This window comes from Bombus terrestris, chromosome 9, assembly GCF_910591885.1.
Source record: "Bombus terrestris chromosome 9, iyBomTerr1.2, whole genome shotgun sequence".
NCBI lineage: Eukaryota > Metazoa > Arthropoda > Insecta > Hymenoptera > Apidae > Bombus > Bombus terrestris.
In genome coordinates, this window is record NC_063277.1 from 13,492,537 (window position 1) to 13,509,250 (window position 16,714).

Sequence of the window (16,714 nt, forward strand, 5' to 3'; positions counted from 1 at the left end):
ATTTTTAATCGGGTGGACTACGTTTTAGATAGCGAAGAATTTCTTGCAACATGAAAACTAATACGGTTGTCGGTATCGTATGTACGAAAGTATTGAGGAAGAGTAGGAGGGAAGGAGAGCGAGAATTGTTCCCTCGCGGGGAATGTCTGACGGCGGTTTATTTGCTTCGGAGTTGTCGCCGAACCGGAGACCTTAATGTAATGCACTCCGAGCAATACTCACCCACGAGCAATTTAGATGTTTGGCAACTTGCAGAGCGTAATTTGCAGCTCCTCTCACCAGCGCCCATGGTGAAAGCGCGCTACCAGACATTAGAACGCTGCGATGAAACAGCAAGCCTGCAACAATTAAAAAGTAATGACCGATGGTTATCCATCTTGCGTACGTACAACTACTATTGCCAGTCCGTAATTTCGATCCTTTCCGTCGGACCATCGAAACAAGAAACGCTTTGAACGCGATTAAAATTAATGTAACAAAAATTAACGTACGGATAAGTCTTTAAAAGTAGCGATTTTTTTTCATTAAGCTATTATCGCGAAAAAGATGGAGCGATTTAGCCAACGTAGACTTCATCCTTGCATTGCCGTGAATTGATCTGGTCGCTTGGCATGAAAGCAGCACGTGTAGCAGTTTAAAAATATGATCCTAAATGGCTGGGCGAGAAAACCCTTAGCCTCGCGGATCTTTGCTTGCCAAACAGCTTCGTCGGTTTCCTGCCTTTCCGCTATCATAAATCATCGACGAAATAAAATTGAATTGGAGAAATTTCGAAATCTCATTTCGACTCTCTGCGAACGTGGATCTAAGGGAAATACGATGTGTACTGTAATATCGCGTTTCGCGAACGCGATATGATTTTATCGACCTTGATATCCATAAAACAGGATTTCTCATGGAAGTTACTTAAATCTTAACCGTCGTTAATCTTCGTATCGGTAAGGCGGTGTTCGCCGAGTAACATTATCGCGACAGTTCGCCAAGGTACATCATTATCTCGGGATAGATCCAACGATGCTACGTTTCGAGAGAAGCAGCAGGGTTTCGCGTGGACTCGATACATGTTTTCAAGCAACCGGTTATCGCGGTTTCGGCTGGCTTCGTTAGAGAATCGAGATAACGTTGTTTCGCTACTCGGTAGACAAAAGCTGCTTCTCCCTCGTAATCAGCTGGCTGAGTTTAATCGGAAACTTGGGAGTCGTTAATCTTCGTATCGGGGAGCAAAGGATTCGACCTCGGAGATTTTGTCGCTGGATACTCTGATGAATTCGCGACGCCTGCGGTTTTCTGTCGTCCTTTCGATCTCTGTGTTTCGTCCACGGCTGAGAAATAGATTTTACAACGACCAGCGAGCGAAGAAAAGGGAAAAGCGTAGGTAGTCGGAGATACGTAACAAATTGGTTTCGTCAATCGTATCGATGAACCGAGCAATGATCGGGATGTCATCGTCGGTGACGTACGTCCACGTGAATGACTCTATAACGATGAAGGCTGTCGATACGCGTTCGAGAATCTTGCACGAATACGACACTTATCATCTCCTCAAGTGCGTTGATCCATTAGCTACAACTAGCACCGATGTTCGTGTTTCAGCCGATTCAAACGGTCTATCCCTTGACTGTCTCCGTATGTGTCACTCAGACGAGACAATCGCTGACTGACGGTTTCTCCAACTAAGTGCGTTTCTGTATACAGTGCTGTCCAAGTCAGCCAGTTATAAGTACGACATACATAGATGCATCTACATAAATGACTCGTTATCGCTGTTAATTTGTAGCCTCAAATTTCCATGTTTACATAGAATCACCGATGGAGAAGAAATGATCATCCGCAAATTTGACAGCGATCTCTTTCGCAATCCGTACGTTTAATTTTGCAAAAAAAAAGAAAATAACTTTAACAGTTTTTATGTAAACGCATGATCATAGGCCCCGTTGCAAAAACACTCGTTAGAGTGTTATTACGCAGCATGATTGCACGGTATCCACTCACGGGAAAATTAATCTGTCAACTCGCCCATTAACATGCACATTCCGCGTTGGACAGCAAGTAAGATGGAGTAGCTCAACATCCGTCGGTTTAAAGTATATTACACACTGAGAGGTACGTCTCTCGAATTGTTCAACCATGAGTTTGTCACTTTAAAACTTGCTCTCAGCTCGGATAATAAACGAAGCATGTCTCAGCCAACGGCTCACTTATACTATTATACTTGCACCGTAGACTGAGCCGAAACGTTATTGAGACTAGAAGATCGAAGCTTACGATCTTAAAGCTATTTGCATTTCATAATTTTAATATTTACTCGGAGAGAGTTAGATGCCATTTCGATGAATCTTTGTTTAGAATTTACGCTAAGGAGTATGGAAAGGAGTCACGATGTCCGAATCATTTCAGTTTGGCGAAAGTCGTGGAAATGCTCTTACCGCGTTCTTTCCGAATATTTCGTGCCATTTCTATCGCAATACCATTAACGTTAAGTTCCGCATATAAATTGATGCATCGTTTTACTCGTATTCGTAGGATGCATAGGGCACGGATATAGAGAAAAGGCTGCTGCGATATTTCATAAGCAATTTCTCTGACGTACATTATCTTGATAACCTACACAAGTCAGAAAAATGCGAGACTTGCCGTAATGCGTACTATTACCACGCATACTTCAAATTACACTCTTTTCTTCGGAACGTTGTCCCTGGATACGAGTGAAAAGCGTTGAACTCGTAGAAATAATACCGTGATTGCAAATTTCGCGTTCAATTTTTCCAGTTACTCTCAACGTTTCTCTATGAACACTCGTCAATCTATTTTTATCGTAACGTTATTTCGGTCAAAGAACGAAACAACGCGAAGTCCGGAGTTTCTGCGAGTGAAATATAAATGCTACGAACCGACGTATGACTACGATCTCATTCTACTCATTCTACTTATGGCTGTTCCGAAAGCTATAAATTTCGAATGATTCTCGCTCGAATGCATCGCATGGCAAATATATTTGAGATATTACCAAATATCACCGCGCTGTTTTTTCCTCAGCGATTTTTCCTTCTGAACGTCACGCTTGGTGTTCGCTTCCGGCAAAGCTTATTAACTTATCATCCACGGCAGTTGTCAGCATCGTCGTGCTTCGCAGAAGATGACTATGTCTTTCCAGTCGAGTTTACGAGGGAATCAAGAAGAGGATCAAGGAGGTAGAGGAGGCACAGAGAAGAGGGCAGCGCGGGGTCGGACAGTAGAAGCTTACGTTCGCTGGTAATATTCATAACTTGCAAGCGGCTTACCGTCCTCTTCTCTCGTACGAATGTTTATGCGGTCGATATTTAAATTAACCGACCACTTGAACAAGTTTTTCCTCTTTTCTCGCGATTATAAATACAATCTTCAGCGTGAATATTCGCGGTCTCTCGCCGCATTAACCGTTCCCCGTTCGTATTTCACCTTACCTTTCTTCTTTTCTTCTTCTTCTTCGCTGTAAAAGTATTGAAACCTCCTAGGGAAGTCGTTTCTGCCCGGCGATCGCAGTTTTCATCGATTTCGTTTCCTTCGCTATGAAGCCGACAGGGAACGAGTAAGTATCGCGGGAGCCTTCGTTTTGCCCGATTTCATTTTCGTCCATCGCACCGGAAAAATGCATTTTCCAGTTGCATTTCCTGCCTTTGCGTATCTATTAATCGAACCGTGATTCACGGCCACCGCAGGGATCCTCGATAGCCACTTTATTTTCTGTGAGCGGAACGACGATGTAACACGGAGTCAAGATCGGGCGACACTTTTCTTCTTTTTTTTTTTTTTTTTTTTGAGAATTCAGAATTTTTTCAAATTCTCCAGGGGAACGAGAGACGTTTCTAAATACGTTTCCATGGATGAAGTAATTGCGAGGCGTTGTTGAATTAATTGATAGGATACCGTTTCTGGTAACGACACCGGGGATCTATTGGTCACGGAGCAAAATATGCAAAGCGTAAACAGCGCCGTGGGACCCGTGTCAGCTAACGACGGTAAGTTATTATACTTGTAAAAAAATGGCAAATCGGTCTGCATGAATAAAAAGTATCCGAATACGAAGCATCCTTAAGCTGCTTATCTTTATTTTGGTATCAAGAATAACGAAACGTTCTTTCGTTGAGAAAAGTTTACCACTTCAGAAATACTAACGTATTACGCGTACGTGGATGTGCAGCTTTTTTATTTAATTCAAGCATGACTTCGAAAGATGCAATTTAATAACCATAACTGTATGTCAACGTTACTTTTTCTAAGATAGTCTCAGACCATCGATATGTATCGTCGATATTTCAAGATTCTCAACTAAAAGGATCGATACGTATCGTCCATACAATATTATCGATATCTATTGACAAACTACATTTTCGTTGAGAGCTTTGGAATATTGACAGTATCATTGATCGTCTGAGAACAACCTTAGACTTTTCATCACGTTTCCCGTTACGTCGCTTATCGCGTATAACATTTACCGATGTATCACGATCGGGAAATAAGAAATTATCTTATTCCAGTTGTTATAAATTCGTCCCTAGAGAGATCAAACTACGCTTTCAGTCCTTTTGCAATTGAGCAATCTTGAGCAATTTTGAGAAATTCGAAATTCAAGAATCGATGGCTTCGATACCGGTTGCCCGACACAGATTCATTAGCGGTACCTTCCAAGACCTCGAGTTACCAGATTGCTGGTAATAAATGCACAGGCTGCGTTGCACGCGTGCATAGATACACGTGCGTCCGTTGCTGCGCTACCAGCTGTACGTCATTTCGCAGCACAGTAATGGGTAGCCGAACAGCAATATCGATCTGTCTTTTCCGCCGCATCTTCCGTTCTCTCGTCTTTTCCGGTTCGAAAGTGGCGGCAGGCCTCGCGACACGAACTTTTCCCAACGATCGTTGTCTATCCGTCACGTTAACTTGGTGTTATCTCGCGTTTCATATTCCTTCTTCTTCTCATACGTTTCTATTTTACTTTTACTAAATACAGATAGCTGAAGCTTTTGGAACGTTCTCTGTTTTCGTATTCGAAGCCTTTCGCTAAGTTAAAGCTAACAGGCGGATGAACAGCACAGAGACGACTTCGTAGGCGTGTATTGATTTTCTCAGCCGAGTAAAAATATGATCGAGTTTTGTTGCGTTGACGGTATCAAACGAAAAGAGCGGAGAAACTCGGATATCGCAATTAATCAATGTGAGGCTGCTCAACGTTTTCTCAGTTTCCTTATGCGCGGATTACTGATAAAAAGAAAAATCATCTATCGCTGCGTGTTCTAATTAAAATCTTTCAATCTATAGATTTTTCACATCCGCATCGAAGCGTTCAGATTTTTTCCAATTATACAGTCCAGATGAAAACGCAATCGCAGATTGGAAAAATATCGATATCAGCCGGCGGAAGAGTCGTGATTAGCGCGCGCAACATCTCAAGCGATCCCCCAGGCTAAGGGTTAATCGAGAGAAGCGAAACTGGGCCGATAACATCGATTTCGTAGCTCTCATGTTTTATTGAATACGCTCATTGGCCATGCCAGTGCTCTGCTCTCGAGCCGGCACTCGACCAAGGAAGAAATCGTTTCGTCGTCGGCGACGCGAGGGATTCCTCTTACGGTCAGAAACGGGCACAACGCGAAACGACCTCGTTAGGGAAGCGATTTGATCCACGCCTTTACTCGCGATTCTTTTCTTCCAACGCTTCGACAGCGACTGTATTTTCGTTCTTGACGAGAACTCGAAAATCACCCAATGATGGTAACTTCGTGTTATCAAAGAACGGACGGTCGACACCCATCGGGCGAATAAGCGTAGATGCGCCAAAGCATAACGAACGCGCAGAGATCAAAAATTTGAATTAATAGGTCGTTCGGTTGGTTTTGAAAAGACGCGCTTACGAATTTCAATTGGTCAGAAGATTGCGGATGGCAATTTATCAAGCTTGAAGGAATACGCAGACAACGTTCCACGGCTACGTGGAACGCCTTGTGCTGTACCTGTGGATTCAAACTGAGACAGCATAGCCGGCAGTTTATTAGTAAGACGAATGGAGCCCAAAGGATTAATCAGCGAGCTGTGACTTAATGGATGATTTGTGGTGTCGAATTTTGCCCAGCATCAACGTATATTCTAATTTGCCAATTGCCTGGTTGCATGCGTGGCGAATAACGAATCACCGAGTTGAAGGATTTCTCTGTTCGCAGAAGAAACAAAAGACGCAACGATAAAAACGGCAAGGCAGAAAATAGTTAGAAGAATTCCATCGAGATCGACCATTTTTCATCTCTATTTTCAGTAGCTACGACTCGTTTGCTTCGAACACGTAATACACAACCGAACTACAATATCCAACAATACCGAGCGATATTTCTACCTCCGCGATTACCACCAAAATTAATTGGACCAACATCCGTGCAACTTCGCTGATACCATACATTCCACAGACTCGGAACCACCACGAAGGTTATTGGTCTCTCTTGAAAAATGGCTCTTGATTTACAGTTCCTGCATCATCGGTAAAATTTCTAGCTCTCGATTACTTTCATCGAGCGCCGGCAATCGAAATAACGTTCTACTCGGACAGGAAAATCTCAAACGATTAACAAGTCTTGAACAACGAATCCTCCAGCGATCTTTCAATCGACGATTGCACGGTTCGAAACCGGTGACCAAATACACTGGCAGATTCCCAGACAAGGACGAGTATTTATGTAGAGTGGACGAACGAGGTCGACTAGGGTGTGATCTCCTCTTTGGTGGATCGTAGCTGATAGCGATTCTGTTTGGCCTGCCACCTGATAGAGAGTTCCTAACCACGGACATTATCCATTCGGAGCCGGTTGCTTGCGTAGATTAAACTCTACGGATTAGACACCATCAGAGAAGGACCGGTTAGAGGAGCTAGCGGTTCGATTTCGAATCGATCGACCGGGATAATACTAATGTTTCTCTCCTGGCGTTTTAGTAATTGCGACCAAGTTCCTTGCATACTTTTGTCAGCATCGCAAGCGAGATTTTTCTTTTTTTTAGAAATTCTAAGCTTCGTCGAGCGAGAGCGAACTTAACTGAATTCAGATGCTGGCACACTTCGCAATGAGTTTCACCGTGTTGATGCTCGAGATAATTAATTACCCGACGCTATCAAAGCGATCAAACTGGCTGATTACTATATTTTCATGAAAACATAAGTTCAGAATTATGCATTTTCTACATTTTTTTTATGTCTTGAAAAATGCAATGCGAGAATTTAGATATGACGTTCGGGTAGATCGCTTCTCATATATATTTATAAATTACGTTTGAACGATGCAAAATTAATGTAAATCGATTGTAGTAATGAAATCGCGCGAGAATTCTTTTGAACTAGTACTCGGAGCGTTGTACTCCTGTGACAGGCGGCACGTTAAGATTACGCGAGTTCTCGTTGTGGCCGCGTATAAATCACAGAGAACGGTATAAAAACCACGCTCTGATAAGCGGCGAGATTCGTCGAGCACGCAGTCTACTTTGAGTCTGGATAATTAAAAAAGAAATGCATAACTTTCCACGATACGTAGGCTAGCCTGCTCTTTCAATTAATTAAACCAATCAATTTTACCGGCTTTGTTTATCAGTAACTCATAATCCAACTGTACTTTGCACACAATTTTTTTTCAACCGTAGTAAAACGAGTTCTTTCTACGTCCCATGTAAAATTCCCATTATCGATTCTCTAATCTATCGACAAATATCTGCTTTTTAAAAGCCGCACTTGGCAAACAATTTTCCAGTGGATGGTAATGCAAACAAATTTTTATTAGAGCGAAGCGATGTCCATGGGATTTTGTAATCAGAGCGTAGAAAAATTTGCCCAGCGAAAAGAAGGGAAGAAAGAGGGGAAATATAGCGTGGTGCGAATCGAGGCCCGCTTTTTCCATTAAAGCGATCCTCCTGTACAGAATTGCCGTCATTCATCGTTCGGGCCGGCGGTGCTGATGCCATCAGCGCAAATTGCACGGCGCATTTTACGTCACAAATGGCGGCGTTGCGTGGCATTTGCTGGTCGTAGACTCATTAAACGAGCCTTTCGCTCGTAATGCCTCTCGACGCGCGTTGCTCTGCTCGACGACGAACGTGCGACTTTTCCCCGCGGCACGTCACGCCGGCCGCAATAAACCTGGTTGCTGTTAGTGTTACCGTCCTCTTTTTCGCCACGCGAGTCCCAGTAGGATTACCGTGACGGAATGAAATCGAGGGGTTGCTAAGTAAATCCCGTTGATCGGCCTCGAGCAAGATTTGAAGGGATCCTGCATCGAGATCAGGTGGCAAAAGAGTAAAAGTTCGAGATATTTTACAGAATATTCGTCGGGTTTTTTAGCTGACGCCAAGGACGATGCTAAGATAATCCGAGTAATTTTCGGTTCGATGGTTCTCTTCTCGAATTATTACTTTTTTCGTGATTCGAAATAATTCGAAGTAATTTTTGTCAAAATTAGAAAACGTTAACGTTAAGTCGGCGTTAAAGAAAAAGTGGAATATTGGTCGGAGAATTTCCGTAACAGGGTACGACCAGAACTCCAAGTTCCAGAATATCACGCCTTATTGATTGTAACTTGCCATCCAATTTTCCCTAGCAGCCGGTCCAATCATGTCCATATGCGCATATTAAAGTTAATCCGGAGCATATACAGGGGAAGTCGCCGGAAAGCAGGGGAGGGCTGGTGGTTTACCAGACGTGATCAATTAGGGGTAGAATCAGCTGGCCTAATCTCCATTGACAGTTCCCAGCTGTAGTGAATTATCGTCCGGTTGAGTTAACGATAAGGTGGATCCGGTTAGATTACTTCGTTGTTTTCCTCCGTCCTTGAAGGATCGATTTGTCTTCCATACGTTGAAACAACCCCGACCAGTTTCCGCTCACGCGACCCTAATCAACGAAAGACCTGAGAAATGATTTTCGTCAGGTTTTAGTTATTAATTTCTTTGGTCGATACGGTCGCGTCGAGTTTCAAAGAAATTTATTCGCTCGTAGATAGGCGTACGTGGAAAGTCTGACTGTTTTAACACGTTGATTGCCACGACACCCGTATTCGGGTGTCAGCAAAGTTTCTGATCAGACCACGTAACCCATATTCGGGTGTCGCTTATTATATTGTCGCTTATATAAAATTAATACGAAAATGGTTTATTAAAAGATTATTTAGAATGTAAAACTTTAAAGCGTTCTATACATAACTGAGGTTGGTCGGGACAATTTGGACAATAAGTTGTTGTTTTCTTGAAATTCTTTTGTGCCTTTGTTCGGTCCATTCGACGTCTTTTATTTGCATAACATAGTTTGCATGCTTCTTCCGGAATCATTTTTCCAAACGGCGATATTATGCTGACTCCGTCGAAGACAAGGATTTTTTATATTTTTAAACAACCCTAATAATTTTGCAACTAATAATTGTCTAAATATTCTAATATTTATATTCTTCCTTGTTGCAATTTTGTAAACCGTCAAAGCGTTTACAACAGAAATTCGCAGAAGGAGTCGAATGCCAAGTTTTCTGTACCATTTGATTCCTTTTCGAATTGTGGTGGCATAAAAAACCATTTTTAATAATTAATTTATAACACATTAATTTATAACATACTAATAATTTATACCACACTTTCCTCATTATATTCAATAACAGCTAATGATTTTAATGTTGCGAACAAACGAAACGAAAGATCATTCTTGAGACCACCACACGAGCGACTCGTATTACTAAACTATCGATGGGAGCACCTAGCAGAGAACGCTTGGTACTGCTGTACGCGTGGCCCGACTGAGATTTCTTTGAAAACACGCGTGGCAGTCAAACGTGTTAAGCGCCACGGTGGATAATTTGGGGGTGACACGGTCGCAAACATTTTACAGCGAATATCCTTTGCTCCGTCAAGAAGGGTTTCTTTCCACAGACGAGACGATAAAAAAGGTGAGAACGATCTCTAAAGCGATGTTCCCGCGACAAAGTATCGGACAAGTCGAAAGGGAAGCTCTTTATCGACGTATTCAAGCAAGACTAACAACAGCAAGGAGGGTTGTCGTCCGAAACGAAGTGCGCCGGAAGCCAGCGGCTGTTTTTTTATGGGTTCAGCCAGGTTCGAGGCCCGTTCACCCCTCGTTTACATCTAACGCTTTAATCTTGAATATTCCATCAGTTATTTCTAAACGTGCCTGTTAAAAGGGTTAGCGTGATCCAACGTTAATTATTCCAAGGGCCGGCGCACGACAGAAATAAAATATACGCCGTGCTACCCCTTACACGCTCCAAGAGGGGTGAATTACCTGTGATTCGATTAAAGTGACGCGATTCCTCTGACTGGTCGAAAAAAACTCGTTTGATCTTCCTCCCTCCCGCCCTACCACCATGTACCACCATGTATCAGCGTACGTGCTTTTAATATTCAAATAAACCTCCCTTGCTTTCGATCGTAGCCACTGAAATGTTCGCCAAACACGTTCTCGTCTTTTTACGGTCGAAGATCGAAGGGTGCTTGGATGTTTTCTCCCAGACGCAGGCTTCGAATATTCTGATTTATAAGAAAATGAAAAAAAAAAAAAAAAATTGAACGATATATTCCGTGAAATTACGTTAAAAGCGTAAAACAATTGGATTTTCATAAACCAACGCAATCACGACAGACATAACGAAATACTTTAGAGAAGAAAAATAGAAAACTACTCACCGTCTGGCACTGCATGACTGGTCATTAGGAAATTGACGCAAGCAGCCCCGGTACCGTGGCCGACCAATGTCACGTTCCTAGGATCACCACCAAAGTAGCCGATGTTCTCTTGCACCCAGTGCAACGCAGCGATCTGATCCATCAAGCCGTAATTCGCTGGCGAGCGTAAGTGCGAATCCGTGTTGGCGTTTAGAAAGCCTGTAATGAAAACAAGCCTGGTTATGCTCGTTTGCCCGCGTTTCGATGTTACGCGGACTGCTGCTAAACTACGGTTAAATTATCGAGACTCCTTCCTAATCAGGGATAATTCGAATCGATAAATTTAACGATAGCGCGCGAGTTCGTTTTTCCATCGCAGATATACAGTAAATTTTCTTTGCTCCGCTAAATACAATAATTGAAGTCCATTAATACTGGGAAGAAATTCTTCGAATTTCTTTGCTTTAGATCTTAAAGCTGCGCGTTCTTGACAATCGTGATAGACGAGAAAATGGACTTTCAACAGCTTCCAAGATGGAGAATCGTAAGAACGAGAGATAAAACGCGAAATCGGTTCGAAGCGACTGTTCTTGACCCAGACTACGACCCGAATTTAGGACAGCCCGTGTCTCTGCACGTAAACGGGTGTAAACGAATATGGGAGCTCGTTTCCGGTTGAAAAGCGGATGGAACAAGAGTAAGAAACGAGCATGGCTCCGCTCTTCAAAGGAAACGAAGCCACTTGGCGCGCGCGAAAGACACTTTTGACCGAGCAATCGCGGCTTTTCCGGTCGGCACCCGCCATCCGTAAATACTATTTCGATGGTTCGCATCGATTGATACCGATATGCAAATTCTGGGGCCAGGAAATAAATTGTTCGATTATTTGATCGGCGTACGCGCCCCTTCGGACTCATTGTCGTTTAATTGGATCCCATGATTCTCGGTTCTGCGCCTGGAAATCACCTCGCTACTATTAACGGACGTGTGAGTAACGTGGCTGGAATTTTTTTATACCCGTTCTCGAGGTCCATTGAAACTTTAATCTTCTAGGAACCGTCGTACTGTTTTCGCAAATATTTTGTAATTCTCCTTGAGTTTTGTTCATTACGATGGAACTGGAAACAGGATTCTTAGAATAAAGAATCAAGTCTCGGAAAGGAAAGGAGGAACAGGTAACGATAATTCAACTGCGTATAGTAAGTCAAACTTCCGAATGATAACTTTGAACATCTGTTGCAATACTTAGCGAAGCAATAAAGAGTTTAATGAGTTTCGCTGTTCAAGCTAAACTTTCCAACGGCCACCGAGTTAAGAAGCTTTAACTTGGAAAGCTCGGACTTATTTGACTACAATGATTGGATCGACAACGAAAAGATGCGCGAAATAATAATAATAGTAAAAGAAAAAAGAAGAAAAACAAAGGAAAGGAGTAGAGGAAGGGAAAAAGTAATATAACGAACAAACGGAAGGATAAATTTGTTTTTGTCTGATCGAACGTGTAAGCGAATAAACAAATAAAAAGACAGCGACCGAGCGTAACGCTGTTAGCCTTTTCAAAAAGTCGAACAATGTACCCGATACGACACGGCTGGATTCGCACCCTTAACTATTCAACCCTCTGGCAATTGCTCGTTTGCGCGACGATAAACGAAATGACTTCTCTCTTGGAAATTCCTCCCGACCGGCTCCCGTTGTTCCCGGCATCCACATTTTTCCACTGTCGACGAGCTAGCCGAATTATCGGTTTGGCACCGGTTCCGAGGAGCAGGCGGTAGCATGACGTTGACCCATATTCCACGGACATGCACGAAGATTCCTCTATAGGAACTAATACACCAGCGAATGTACGCTACCATGGAAAATCCCATCCATCGTGCAGAATTTGAGGAAAAGGTGTTTCTGATAAGGTGACAAAGTGACAAACGATTCTCAACTTTCCTCGAACTTTTCCACACAGCTTAGAACTATAAAAAGATTAGACACGAACATAGACGAACTTGGTTTATCGAAGAAATATGCGAACATACGCGTGCCCATAGGGCGTTAAAATGACAGCAAGATTAGAACACAAAGTTCATCAGGTTCTGTTTAATTCGACCATTCGCGAGAAAGCACGTCAACGAGAGTCGTAAATTCCCGTTACGATTAGATAATCGACACCACGAAATGATCGATCCCCTTATTTCTGTTAGGATAATAGGGGGTGGTTCAATTGAGTTTACACTGAATTAACAGGTATAAATTAATGTTTATTCCAACAGCTTTGTAAAAAAGATATAAATTGATAAGGTATAATTGAGTTTCGATTGATAGCCAAAGTTACAGTGTGTAGTATGCGACGTAAGCTTAGATGATGACGGTTCAAAAAATGCATAAACACTTCTTTCTGTGAAGATGATGCTGCGGAGGAAAGCTTGCAGTGGGTGGGTCTAATGACACGAAAAGAGTTGATTTGTTAAGGATAAGTTTTCGTTGGGAGACTGAGGAAACGACTTTGTCGTCAATTGGCTAATTTTCTAGGTTGGTGGGTGAGGAAGGGTGTTAACCGCCCCCGAGAGACAGTTGCTGGTGGGAAGCATCATACGTGAGACAAATAACTTTCCCGTAGTAAACAATAAATTTTTAAAAAACGATTTAGTAAAGAGATGTTTGTTGGGTCTGAAGGACCTTAGCTGGAAAATTCCTTAGATTTATGATAGGTCCATAAGACTATCGAGGGTACGCAGTGAGGATGTGCGGACATCTCCCGCGGTGTGTGGCCTGGTCTAGGTAGAGTGTCGCCAGACGTAACAGGATCAGTACGTTAACCACGCTGTTTTAATAATCCAACAATGTTGATAATTAATGGATACGATTTTGGTACTTTGTTATGTAACGTTGTGCTGAACAAATCTGATCTATGTAATTGTGATATGTCCGATGTCGCACATATGCGGTAACGCATATAATTGGCCTTGGCAACAATAGTGCAAATTATTTCTGAGTTGCCCATCGACCTTGTAACGATATTGGAAAACGTGCACCGAACTTTGCCAGCTTTGTAGCAAAGTTGAAAATTAATTTCAGCCTTCTGAAAGCGCTGAAGCAGCGCTACACATTAATATCGAGTGTATTTCCAGTTTCTAACGATGTCGCGCAATCGCTTTATGCTTTGTCTGACATTGCAACATTGTTGAAAATGCTTTCGCAGCTAATTCCATTGATACAACATTCCGGCGCGTGTACTTGCGACTGACCTAGGAATAATAAGGCTTGCTCGGCCCGTCGGTGTAATTTGCCAAGTAACCCAGTTCTTCGAAGTAGGGTGTGAGTTATTGGTTTCACTTCCGTGAGAAATATCACTGCGTTTGGAATCAGCACCGCCAGCGTTCGCCGACTTAAGCTTCCAACTGTTTGAAAGTACAGTAGACTTAACCGTTGATGGAAAAAGTCGAAAGGAATTCCGTGCAGACCCGATAATAAGAGAGGTTTTAGTCGCGTCCCACCGCGTGTATGAAGTTGGCGAATAATTCGAAAGCACGACTGCTGGCGCGATATTAAGCAAAATTGCCGGGAATAATATAGGAATTTACATTTAATTTCGAGAAATGGAATTGGAGGATGAGGAGTGGCCGAGGTGAAGAAGGGATCGCGAGGAAAAGAGAGAACAGTACGCGAGGTACGTGCAACGAATTTCTTTCGACCAAACCTGAATTCACAGACAATTTTCTCGTTGCACGATCGCCGATAAATTAATTTACCCGAGAACATGACAATTAACCGGGCTAGCACGGCCTCTTCAAGTGAATTCTTTTGTCCCACGTTCGAACTCCTGCAAAATAGTAGCCCCGTTTATAGGGGAATAGGATTACGTATTCGCTATGAAAAGAGGAAAGCTTGGCGACCCGAGGACTTAGAAATTACGTAATCGAGGTATTTAACATATCGTTGTTTTAATAATTATTCATTAGAGAACTGGGAATATCTCGAGGAAGATTTTTTAGCGTTTAATTCGTTACCGTGAAAATTCGCGAACAGTACGTGAAGTTGCTTGGCGAATTCAAAGAATACTCCTACTTTCGTATTAAAATAACGAGGTTTCTCTTTTCATAGCTTTCGAGTAGATGTAAAGCGAGTGACTCTTAAAGAGCGTGAAGAATGAATACCAAGGATATAAAGAGCTCGCGTTGCAATTAATAGAAACGTAACTGCTAAAGATGCGAGAGCGTTGTCAAACACGCTATATAACGACTCGTTTATCAATTCTTATGGCAAATTTTATCTCAAGCATAATTGCCAATAAAAACTAAAAGAAATGCCTTCTCGATACTCGTTTTGCGAGTTACGAGCAAAGAATTCCGACCAGTGTTTCTCATGCTAAATTTATCAAAGCTGTTCGTAACGATAATTAAACGATGTCTCCTCGTTTTTCCTCTTTTCTATTCAGGTTTGAAAGCACGTATACGCAACGTTACGCTACTCACAGGTTTTTAATAAACTATTAAGGAACGAAAGAAAATACATTTATAGGTGGAAGATGTTAATAAGTTCTGACGAACGCGTTCATTAGTATGCATCGGTTCGTTGAACTCATCACCCTCCATTTCGGCACGCTTCGAAATCGATGAAAACGAGATTTAAAGCAACGCTTACGTTCTAAACAATGCGCGCTGAATATGCATGCGCGATTCACAATTTTCACCGGATGGTATAACGCGCTGCAATTTTCTAGGGTTCTCGCCACCATTTCCCCCCCTCTATCTGTTGGTATAACGTTTGATCGATGATGTTTCCAACTGTATTATGAAGCGCATTCGCACGATTTCGTTTTAAAGGTTTGTTTCATCCGAACTCAATCCACGCGATAAATGTTGGGCGAAACACTGGTTGTCCACGGGTCGAACGATAAAACGGATCTTTCGAAAAAAGAAGGGGTGAAAAATACAAAAACGAGTAAAACTGGAAGCTCCTTTATTCCCGGCAGCAATTCGATCGGTCGTTTGTAATCGAGCCGATGCGAAGTGTTCGAAATTGCGCTTCCGACACGGGGCTCTCGCACGACCAATTCGTACGCATAAAACACTAATGATATAATCGTGTTTGCAACGCTTGCGCTTGTTAGCACGATGGATAGTTGAAAACAAGCAAGCCATATCACGTAAAATCGTGCAAGAGGAAAGAAAAGAAATAGATCGCAGAAAAGAGAAAATGGGACGAAATAAAAGGACGATTTCGAAACTTGTCTCCAGAATACGGAATTCCGTTCGATTTTTCGATGACTTCTGACGAGGGAAAACGAAGTAGAGAGTACGGTGGTTAGAAAAACGAGAAAGATCGACGGGAGCCAACGAAAACGAGGGTGCATAGAACAGAGGAGGGTGGAAAACGTGCGAAACTGGAATAGAAATAAACCACCGGTCATATCCCATTTGATATTCAACCTCCGGCGTATCTGTCGTACTGAGCTTCCGTGTCTCCTATTCTTCTCGTTACAATGGAACTGCTGAACGTTACTCGTTGATTTAAATTTTCCGGTACATGGGCGTGCACAGCCGCGGCTGGATATCACCCACCACCCTCTACTACATCCTTTCGCCCACCAACCCCCCGAACCATCGCCACTTTTCGTTCGACACAATGCCTCCCCATCATTTTTGTCAGTCGAAGGAAAACGGCGAAAAAAAGTAAAAGAAAATAGGAAGAGTGACCACGAGAAGAAAGTGCTTCCTGAAACCGACACCCTTCCGTTTCGCTGAACTAACGATGGAATCAAATTTCGATATTTTTCACGCCTCCGCCACTTTTACACTGGTTCACCGTTCTCTGGTTTGCCACCTTTTATCTTTCTCCACTTTTGCACTTTTGCCACAACAATCGCTAATTGGCCTTTGATTGGACTCCAGTGGACTTTATTTCTTTCGGCGGTGAGAAGATGGATCCTTCTTTTTTCTCGGATACGTACGTGAAAATTCGCTTCGACTAAAAATTTATATACTTGCGAGCAATGGAAATTTTTCTAACAACGAGCAACGTTGATTCGATTTCCTTGGTAACGAATTTA

The 16,714-nt window shown here is 42.6% G+C and overlaps 1 protein-coding gene across 1 annotated transcript in view; it reads right to left on the reverse strand.

Annotated features, from left to right (window-relative positions):
* LOC100649027 (neuroligin-4, X-linked) overlaps positions 1 to 16,714 on the reverse strand; it is a 224,768-nt gene that overhangs the window by 18,901 nt on the left and 189,153 nt on the right. Inside the window, exons 3-4 of the mRNA XM_012311993.3 lie at positions 10,693 to 10,890; positions 223 to 338 (exon numbers count right to left, since the gene is read on the reverse strand). Of these exons, the coding sequence (XP_012167383.1) occupies positions 223 to 338; positions 10,693 to 10,890 (314 nt within the window). The remainder of the gene's footprint in view (positions 1 to 222; positions 339 to 10,692; positions 10,891 to 16,714) is intronic.